At 35.1% G+C, this 11345-nt stretch overlaps 1 protein-coding gene across 1 annotated transcript in view; it reads left to right on the plus strand.

The window, feature by feature from the left end:
* Positions 1 to 10575, plus strand: part of ZNF804B (zinc finger protein 804B) — a 133808-nt gene extending 123233 nt beyond the window's left edge. Inside the window, exons 3-4 of the mRNA XM_006891490.1 lie at positions 924 to 1054; positions 7089 to 10575. Coding sequence (XP_006891552.1) covers positions 924 to 1054; positions 7089 to 10575 — 3618 coding nt within the window. The remainder of the gene's footprint in view (positions 1 to 923; positions 1055 to 7088) is intronic.
* Positions 10576 to 11345: the final 770 nt, after the last annotated feature.

The raw sequence follows: 11345 nt of genomic DNA on the forward strand, positions 1-11345 counted from the left end.
CTTACACTTAGAGAAATATAAATAAATTTGAACTGATGCAATTTTAAGATAATTGTGTATCACTTTGTGTGCATTAAGAGAAGTTAAGTTTCCAGTGCATTCCCAGTTTAAGATTAGGTCCCAAACCCCAAGATGCTCATTTGTTTGTGGTTTTTTTCTCAATTTGTTCAGTATTATTAGAAGTGCCTAGTGGCAGATTCTACAGTAGATATACAAACACATAAGGAGCAGCATTGGATTTGCATGTAAGTCAATAGTTTTAGAGAAAAGATTAATTTTAAAAAGTGGTAGGCTAATTAAATCAAGCAAGATGAAACCTCAAAACTCTGCCTAAATCCTTGGCCCACTTACATATTTCTGAACATAATGAAGAAATTCCATCTGATAAATATCTCATTTAGATATTTATCATTATTTTATCTCATATAAACTTAAAAAAAAGAAAACCTTCCACCATTATCATTGTCTTTAAAGAAACAAGCTCCTATAAACCAGTATGTTTCATGAATGTAAGAATATTCTACAGATAAAGAAGCTAGTAAGTTAGGTTGAGAAAAATAAATTCTGTATCTCCTCCCCCATCATAGCTGCTTATATATGTGTATTTTTCTCACTTGGGTTTCCATGGGCACACAGTGGGTCAGTGGATTCAAGTTGTGTATCTGTAGTGGTTCCAACATGAACTGGCATCCAGCATTGTGCCACACTTCTGCAGTGACATTGACAAGGTTAGATAAACTATTCAGTTGACAACTACGTTCATCTACTAATTTATCTCAGAGCAGAACACAGTATCTTTACTTTTCTTGTCTTTATCCAGAATGTCACCTATCTACCCAGGTCAAAGTGCAATAAGGGCTCCAGCAAATGGGAAAGAATATGCTAGTTATTTATAGTATCTTTTCTGTTCTTCTTTCCTACAGAGACTGAAAGAATTAAAGCAGCGGGAATTTGCTCGAAATGTAGCTTCCAAGTCATGGAAAGATGAGAAGAAACAAGAAAAAGCACTTAAACGTCTCCATCAACTGGCTGAGTTGAGGCAGAAGTCCGAATGGTAAGAATTAGAGGTGTATGTGATGGTTCAAAACTCTTTTCCTCATCTGGGGAATTTTTGTGATAAATTGACTCTCTGCCCTGTAACTATGTAAATGAATTATAATTAATCAGCAACTATCTGAGAGCACATGTTCCTAATAGTTAAAGGTTTCTAAATTAATTACTTTTTGTATCTGGGGTTTTTTTCCCCTTCCCAGCGTGTTAGTTATATGTGGTCTTTAATTAAATGGTCTGAGAATGATTTTAAAATATCAACATTTATCCTATTCCATTGATTTAAATGGGCAGATATACTTCCTTTCTAATTTAAGTTTTATAATAATAATTTTACAAGCTATAATTACAATGTCTCTTTTTGGAGTAAATCTTTCATGCATTCCCTTGTGCATACTTGAATCAAGAATAAATGACATTATTGTTGTCTGGATGACAAACAAGATGTAATTAATGTAGTTAAATTTACTACACAGTGCTGTTTAAATTGATAATTATAATATAACAAGCATTCCGCTAATATGTTCTTGTAGCTGAAAAAGAGTTTCACATACTGCTGGAACTGCTCAGCATTTCAAAGTGAGGAGACTGTTAGCTGGAACTCAATTAAGTTTACAGATTGTGAATTGTGTTCATATGAATCATAATGTGGAACACTAATGTAGCTAATTAATGTAGTTGACAGCAACCTGGTGAATTGTGAAATTTATAGCTCTGTGTCAGACTTTGGAACCCCTGTTGTTTTAATGAAAAACAATACACAATAAACTTAGGAATGAATGGCTCAACTCTATTATTACAAAATATTGGACTTCAAATTTGCTTCCAAGGAAATAATTTTTAGAATCATTTATAAGAAAAATGTAGTTCATTTTGAACTTGCAAATATTCATGTATTTATACTTCTGTCTTATAATAATTACCTTATAAGATACTGAAAAGATACTTGTATTATATTCTTTATTTCTTTTTCTATAAAGAGAAAATAAAGATCAATTAATGCATGCTCTGAAGTCTCATACACTCACAGAAACAGAATACGTATTTTGGTACCAGTCTACAAAACAAGGCACTTAAAATATGTTATTTAACTATATCAACAATAAAAAAGTTCAGTCTTTGTCAAAATAAGACTTATAAAAGAAAAGCCTTATTATTGTCAGATTAGCATTTGAAAATCTAGGAAAATGTGATTTCTGGAGAGGTTAATTATATGGTGCAATAAGTCAGATACTTTAAAACGTAGGTAAATCTTGCTATAAAGAGTGGCATGTGTCCTTTAAGCTATACACAACAGCAAATCTGAGTAGCCTTAAACATCATTTTCAGTGTTATTAGAGAGTTTTCACCCTTCTGTATTTCTATAGATCCAGTTTCTATTTTCCTCTGAGAAACATCAGAAGAATCTTGGTGATGGTTTAAAAATTATACTTTAGCTTCCCAGTCAAGAGATTCGCGATGCTAAGGTTAGACTGTCTCTCTGAAGACTTAGTAACAAAAAAAAACCCCAAAACAAAAACAAAAAATAAACAGTAAACTATGCCACAGCTAGGTTGGTTCTTTAGTTCTCAGTCTAACAACATAAAAGGTGAAAGAAAAACAAACAAGACCCCCCAAAATACCACAAGTAGGACCTAGCTTTCCGTATGCAGAATACAGAGCTAAAAAAAAAGTTCTTTTACTCTCCTCTGTTATGTTCCCCTCCAGCCAACCACTCGCTCCATTCAGTCAGTTTCACGAACTAAGAAAATCACTTTATAGAATCATTAAAGATTTTCTTTTTTATTTTGGCAGCTATTTACACATGGAAGAAATAAAATTTTAAAAATCCTCCTTTACCATGCTGATTTTTCAACTATCTCATCTGATATTTAAAGGCTTAGGCAGAAGATTGGTAGCGGCTATAGGAGAGAGCATACACATACCCTCCTATGGCTCGAATGTCCTCTTGCTGAAAGACAGGGAGCCCTGTGCCCCAGGGGAAGTCATAAAAGACTTTCTGGTGTCACTGAGAGAATGAGCCAGTACCACACATCCTGAAAACGCAATAAGGAATGCAAAGGGATTGAATCCTAGGCGTGGAATGAAAGGACACTTGCATCACCCTGGTATTAGAAGACTAGCCCCCACCACCACCCATTATGCAAAGCAGTGATGAATCAATTTGAAAGAAGGCTGGCAGGACATTCCCAATACAGGCACGCAGGCATCACTCCATTCTTGAATAACACTGCTTCTCACATAAAGCCCTAGTCTTTGAAACTTAACCATGCAGATAAGTGAAATTTATTTTTCCAACTGAACCTCTTTTTATCCATTATCCTTAAAAAGATTCTAAGTTGGGTTACTCACGTAACAAGATTTTTCTGTGATCCTATAGGGTGCTCTGGTGGCTTAGTGGTAAGGAGTTGTGCTACCAACTCAAGGATACACAGTTGGAATCCACCAGCTGCTCCATGGCAGAAAGATGGACAATCTACTTCACGTCATTTACAGCCTCTGAAAACTCACTGGAGAGTCAGCTATGAGTTCATTCCAACTTGATGGTACATAACAACAACATAGGAAAGTGAGATGAATTTACTGATAGTAAGACTTTGAGTCAAACTTATAGAAATATGCTAGCAGATAATTGGTGATGGATTTTATAATTGGCTGTCTTCTTAGCAATATAACTAAAGGTTGTTCAATCTAAACTGGTTCCTTATCAAGACCAGTTATTATAAGGGAGAAATTTACATAGGCATAAATTTCTCCTACTGTACAACTATAATAATAATAATTATATATATATACTAACTATATCAATAGAACCTTACAGTACATCTTAATAAGGAAATTTTTCTTAAATTTAAAATTTTAAGAACATTAACTCTGAGAACATAAAGCCTTTTGTATAAGAACTGGATATGTCGGATATTAAGAAAGATGCTACTAGAAGTCATGTTTCTTCTCCTCTTGGAAACTACAATTTTTGCACTGGAAAGAACTCAATAATCTAACTGTAGATTTTTCTAAAAATGATAATTTTGGAGAACTATTTGAATAGACAATAAGTAAAAATTAGTCACTTTCTTAGTTGTTGTTTTGTGCCATCATGTCACCTGTGGCTCATAGTGACCCTATGTATAATAGCTCTGAATCCTACCCTATCCTTAGCCAGTCTCATGGACTCTGATACACCTAACCCCATTATCCTAATTATTGTTGCCATTATAAATTAAATAAAATTAAAATTAAAGAATAGTATTATAATAAAAAGTTAACTATAAAAACTCAAGTTTTACGTTACTTTAAGATATAAGCTTATATTAAACTATAATTTGAGACAATACAGATAGAAAATTATGACTTGTGGAGAAAATGAAAAATTAATTTAAGGTAAAAATAAATAAAAATTTTAAATAATAAGAGAAAATATTTAAATTCTAGAAAATGAGAGGTATTAAAGATTAATGATAAGATGCTAAACTGAAAATACTACAAATGTTAATGTAGATCAGGTTATAAAGTGAGAACAGAATTAACGACAGAAAGCTAAGTACCAAGAGTAATACAAAAACAATAAAGCAGAGTTTTAAAAATCTTTAAAAGAATATTAAAAAAAGAAGCTCCTAGAAAGATAAATGATAGAACAGTAGCACACAAAATAACATTTAAATTAACATAAATCAAGAAGATACACAGAACAGTGCCAAGAGTATATAATGTTCTTTTCCTGAAACACAAAAGAATAATGACAAGAAATGCATGAATCTTTATACCCACTGTTAAACTCTTACTGAATAGCAGTGGAATATAACAATAATAAAATAACCACATATAGAGGGTAGTGAGGAATAACATCTTATTACCAGACCTTTGGAATAAATTCTACTGAGTTTTGCTCACAACTGTCAAGTAGATTCCAATCATGGGGACCTCTATCAGGTTTGAGGCTATGCATCTTAATGAGAGCAGACTGCCTTATCTTAATCTCAGAGAATGGATGGTAAATTTGAACCACTAACCTTTTGGTTATCAGAAGTAGAATAAAAAAATTAATAAAGAAAATAACCTGCTTCATCCCAAATATGCTACAAATACTGCTACAAATATGTAAGTAATACAAATGAACCAAAATGATTTTACCTATAGCTTTGTCCTGAAAAACCTGTTATGTGTATATACTAAGGAGCCTTGGTGGTGCAGTGGTTAAGTTGCTAGCTAATAGGCCAGTATTCAAAACCATGCATGCCTCTGAGAGAGGTAAGACCTGGAAATCTCCTGTAAAGGATAATAGCCTTGGAAACCCTATGGGACTTTTCTACTCTGTCTTAAAAGGTGACTTTAGTTTGAAAAATCTTGAATAACATATACATATGTATTTCCAGGGAGCTCTGTTAACATAGTTCATAGAGAATCCCAAAAGGAAGTCCACTCTGGTGGTTCAAAGTCATCAATAGCTTTTCAGGAGAAAGCTGGCCAAGGAGGGTCAGGTGTGAGTCAGTCCCAACTTGATGGCATTGTGGGAGTTTATATATTACATGTAAATTTTCATAGGATCAAACAAGCATATCTGTGTAAAAAAAAAGGAAGCTAATGAGATTCAGATCTAGATGATGCTATTCCTTGGGAAGGAACACCATGCTTGAAAAGATAGAGAGAGGGTCAGCAAAGGAGAAGACCACCCTCAATGAGATAGATTGACATTGTAACTTCTGAAATGGTCTCTAGTATATCAGAGAAAATAAGGGTAGGGCAGGATTCAGGTATGTTGTTCGTAGGATCGCTCTGAGTTGCACTCGACTTGCTGACACTTAACAACAATGAGATGTAGCTCTACAATATAAAAATATTTTTATACAAGAAAACAAATTAAATTTGGTGAACAAAGCCAAAATAACGCTAGACCAACAATTCACCATAGAGTCTTAAGAAGGCAACAGAAATAATTTTTCAGATCATGCACTCAAAGAACTTCTCTCCCCATTTATAGTTAAGCTTCATGTGAGAAAGATAGTCCTTTCAGTATTTTAACCAGTTACCAATGAGTCGATTCCAACTCATGGTGACCTCATATATTTTATTTTATGCTCAAGAATATCTGACTGGATAATGATGTCTAGAGATCAGAAATAGAAAGTGTAAACATACAGCCAAGCATGGGAGGGGAGAAGGAAATCAAAGTCAAAACAATTGGCTAAATGCTGTGATTTGAATCATCTTTATCCTACGAACCCTCTTTGTATTAGAGATGTTACATCTAGGTCATTAAAGGGTCATATAATTTTAATCTAAAGAGTTTTCTTTCTTACACGTGTTGACACTTCCAGTTTTCTGCTTGAATTATGAGTACATCTCAGTGGAATAACCTTTTAAAAAGTGCTAAAAGATTAAGATGCTTACATACATAAAAGATAGAAAGAATGAAAGTGTTTCTGTTACTAAAAAAGGAGAAAAGAAACAATTTTTTAAACTCTAGAGGTGCTGAGATGGTTTGTAAATATGTGTAATTTTACCACATATTTACTATAATTAAAGCTGAGTAGGTGGCAGGTCACAAAGGAGAACTCTTTCCAAAAGAAAAAAAATGAGATAATTTTGAAATTGAAGGGCCAAAACTTATAAAATGCAAAATGTATGCAAAAAAATATAACTGAAGAAATACTTCAGTACTTCAGTAGTGTTTACAATACCATTCAATTTATCATTTCATGTGAAGGCACTGATCTGAAAAAAATCTTTGTTACAGATATGTAATTCAAGAAAATAGGAAGACCTAGAAGATATACATTATGATATAAATACAACACAAACATAATAAATTCACTTACTAAATATTTTACCTATTTTAAAAGTGCACTTATTCATTTTATAAATAACCACTATAAAACACTAGGTACATGGAGTTGTCTAAACACAATAAAATGGCTATCTTTCGTAGATACAATACGTAAATAGTAAAATAGCTTATCCACAAATACTGTGAAATGTTCACACATATTTCAGATCGCAAGCCTAATGTCTTAACATTTAAATATTTGTTGTATTTACAGTGTTTCTGAAAATGGACCATCCTACAAAGCTTCCAGAATAACAATAGAAAAGCAACTCGAGCAAGGAATCTTCCCAATTAAGAATGGTAGAAAGGCAACATGCATGAAGAGTGCTCATCTCCTGAAAGGACGAAGTCTCTCCAGAAATATTTCTGATAAACAGCGATCCATCATGCCAAACAGACACCAGTTGCCCACAGACAGACGTTACTTGTTTGGAAATCGAATGTCACAAACATCACCAGACCCAAACACTGTTAGTCACAAGATCGGCGTATCATTTTCATTTTCAAAAAAAGTGCATCTAAAATTAGAATCTTCTGCTTCGGTTTTTAGTGAGAACACAGAAGAAAATCAGGATTGTAGCAAGTCACCAGTTTATAAAACACACCAAGCCTCAGAGACATGTAAGTGCTGCACATATGCAAACAAGGATACACACCTCACTAAAAAAGATGTAAACATTGCACCACACCATCTGGAAAGTGTTTTGCACAATACCTTCTCCTTTAGCATTAATAATTTGCAAGACAAAAATGACTCTACTGGTGAGACTCTTAAAGATCCATTTGGCATTCATGCTTCATTCTCTAAATCTAGCACACATCATTCAGATGTGAAATTTACACCTTCCAGCAGAGAAAAGGAATCTCCAAATACACGGAAGAATGCTTGGCAAAACCACAGTAATCACCCAAGCCAGGAAAATGCTGCTTCCAGCCCACCATGTATTTACAAGCACAGTGATGCCAGACAACTCCAACATCTGGACGCACTTCCTTCACCAGAGCCAAGCGAGCAAAGCAATGCCACACACCTGAGTCACAATCCCAGAACTGAGAACAGAGATGAATCTTTAGATGAAACAGGAAAAGTGAGCAAAAATATGAAAAGGCTCATAAGAGAAACATGTCTCCATGACGTGAAGTCTAAACAACTGCCTTTTCTTCATGTACAAAGCAAGGACGGCCACACCACTCTCCAGTGGCCTACAGAACTTTTGCTCTTTACAAAAACACAGCCTTGTATCTCTTATGGCTGCAACCCATTATATTTTGATTTCAAGCTTTCTCGGAACTCGAAGGATGACCATGATCCAGAAGACTTCCAAGCGGAACTGGGGAAGAAACCTTGTAAGAGAAAGACTAAAATAGAGAGCCAATCCTCGTGTTTAATCAAAGACCAATATGAAATGATCCAAGAAGATAATCAATCTCTAAAACCAAAGATGATTAAAATTAATCCAGATTGGGAAAATTTCCAGAGAAAATATAATTTGGACTTGAAGGATTCTGAGCAAATTATGGCTGAACATCATTGCAGTACAAGTGATTTGGATATGAAAAATCCTCAAGTGCCTGCTTACCTTGAAATCTCTCTAAAGGACTGTGAAGGCGGTAAGAATAATGATGATAAAGAATCGAAAGAATCGTCAAATATCCATTGGCAAAGCTGCCAAAGAGTAGTTCTAAATAATGCAAATGAAGGGGTATCTTTTATGCCCTATAAATGCAGGACTAAAAAGAAACATAAACGGATTCCCTGTGAAGCTCCGTCAGAATTTGCAGATCATAACCAATTTGAGTGGGATTCTAGTCCCTATGCAGTAGGGGGCCACAGTGAGCAGGAGAAGGACTTCAGCGCACTTTTCAATAGGGGTAATTTGCTCTACTTTTGTAAAAGAGAATGCAACCCAGTTGAAAGACACAAACGGAAACGCAAAAAGCACAATTGCTTCTCCTTGCCTGAGGAGATGGTGAAGAGCGACTGCCTTCAGACGGAAACACACAGAACTAGAAATGGTCCCTTGTGGGAGTCATTTATAACCGAAAAGTACTCAAACCATAAAGACGGTTACTGCAGGGAAAGATACAAACTGGGAAAAAATCAGCCGCAATTTCTGGGATCAAAATTCAGGAAAATGATCCATGGTGATCCCAGCACACCAATTTCCTGTACGAGAAGCAGAGAAAACCCACCTCCTTGCCAGAGCCTTCAAGACAGCCAACTGGGCTCTGACTCAACAGAGAGCACGTATCACCTAAAGAAAAATGAAAGAAGTCAGGAAACTTTGAACAGTTCTGATATTTGTGACCTGGGAGAAGTAAAACCTATGGTGTGTGATACTGGGAGTATCAGCTGCCTTCTAAGAAATCATTCCAGTGGTCCTTCAGAAAGCGGAGAGTTGAGCATATTAAACGGAGAGAGAACCCCACTGACAGCTAAGAGCCTTTTAGAAAGGGTGCAAGCCAAGAAGTGTCAGGAGCTAGCAAGCAATTTTGGGACTGCTTCACCAAGCTGTAAAAATGAATCTGCAGCTTGTTCACAAATTCAATGCACACTCAAATTTGCCCCACTAGGCTGTCCCAAACCAGCAGTGTCTCTTTCTCAGAAACTACAGAACATGAGTAAAAGAAAACATAATAAATCCCGTACATCTATAAGAACTACTGAGGACACAGCAAAAAGTTCACAGACAAGTGAGTCTGTTTTCACAGACAGTGGTTGTGCTAAGCATCTTTCTCAAGGTTTAATTCAGGTAATAGCAGAGTCTCAGTCACCAAACAGTACGAACTCAAAGAAAGAACAGTCACAATCTTTGATTAGTAAAGTCCAAACTTTCATTCAAAGCTCTGACCCAGTACCATATGATTTACCTGGTGCTTTACCATCTAATAGATATATTGGTGTTACTAGTTCAACAGAGACCAAAGAGGACCAAAAAAATCTAGAACTACAGGATGTAACCATACATATGAATTGTGTACAAGGGAACATAAACTCTCATTATGACAGAACTATGCAAAAGCATGACAACATAGAAGATGGATTAGAAGTATGTCATAAATCTATCTCTCCCCCTTTAATTCAACAGCCCATAACATTTTCTGCTGATGAAATAGATAAATATAAGCTCCTTCAACTACAAGCCCAACAGCATATGCAGAAACAACTCCTAGCAAAGCATCTTCGAGTTTTGCCTCCTGCGGGACCACCTGCCTTCTCTCCAGCCTCAGCTGTACAGGCGGTTCCAGTTCACCAGCATGCTTCCATAACCACCATCCACCACACATTGCTCCAACATATCGCTGTTTCTGCTTCCCTGAATCCTCATAGTAATCACCTACCAATAACTCAACTGCATCCTCTTTCTCAACCACATTTTGCTCCCATCACATTTTCACCCCTGGCGCCAGCCATCATCCCAGCACATCCCACTTTCATAGCAGGTCATCCCCTGCATTTAGTCACTGCTACCCCTTTTCATCCCCCTCATATCACACTTCCGCCCCTGCCCCCTGCAGCATTTATCCCAGCATTGTTCAGCCCTCACTTGAATCCAGCCACAACTTCCATCATCCACTTGAATCCTTTAATCCAGCCAGTGTTCCAAGGTCAAGACCTTTGTCATCATTCTTGCTCCAACCAGATGCAACCATTAAATGGAGTGAAAGAGGCCTTAAATATGTCAGCTCACTTGAACTAATGTTAAAGTCCTTACTGGGAATAAATAAAACCAGTTGTGACTACCTACAAAACGATTTGTTGAAAATCAGATATCTATCTGGTAATTGTAAGATACTGGTGCCAATTCAGTAAGTTGCCAATATATAATATGAACTGAATTGCCAATATTAAAAGAATGATAAGAATTTAATTTGCAAACATTAACAGGGCAAATTTAAGATTATGTTTTAGGTGGTTAAAAGGAAAAGTATTAAAGCATTGTTATAGAAAAATTCTATAATGTTATAAAATCAAGTCAGAAAACATTCAGACAGAGCATTATTATTACAAAAAAAATGAATTATAATTCACTGTATTCCAGGTATTTGTTGAAAGAATGGATATATATTTGGTTTTATTTATTTGGAAAAAATAAAAGTTCCCTGAACTTGGTCAATTGTTTAAAATTGTGCCAATTAGAAGATATTGACTAAACCTTTAATGTATGTAGCCTGTTATATTTTCTTAAGAAATAAAATAATGATAAGATATTGTATGCTTAATTTAAATTGAAAATTATATTTCAATTAAAAATATTTATTCAGATTGGATTAGTGAGTTTATGTGCAATATCAGGTTATCTTAATTTCACACACACCTACATCAAGATATTTTATGAATTTAAGAATCCTTGTCACCTAAATTTAAGAATTTTTAAATTTTTTGTTTAAGGAAATATATCATGGTATAATAATGCAAAATAAAAACGAAAGTATGTTTAGAACAGTATTTTGAAGCAGTGGATCAATT

The sequence above is a fragment of the Elephantulus edwardii genome, unplaced genomic scaffold (genome assembly GCF_000299155.1).
Source record: "Elephantulus edwardii isolate Elephantulus edwardi_28Jun2011 unplaced genomic scaffold, EleEdw1.0 scaffold00098, whole genome shotgun sequence".
In the NCBI taxonomy this organism is placed as follows: domain Eukaryota; kingdom Metazoa; phylum Chordata; class Mammalia; order Macroscelidea; family Macroscelididae; genus Elephantulus; species Elephantulus edwardii.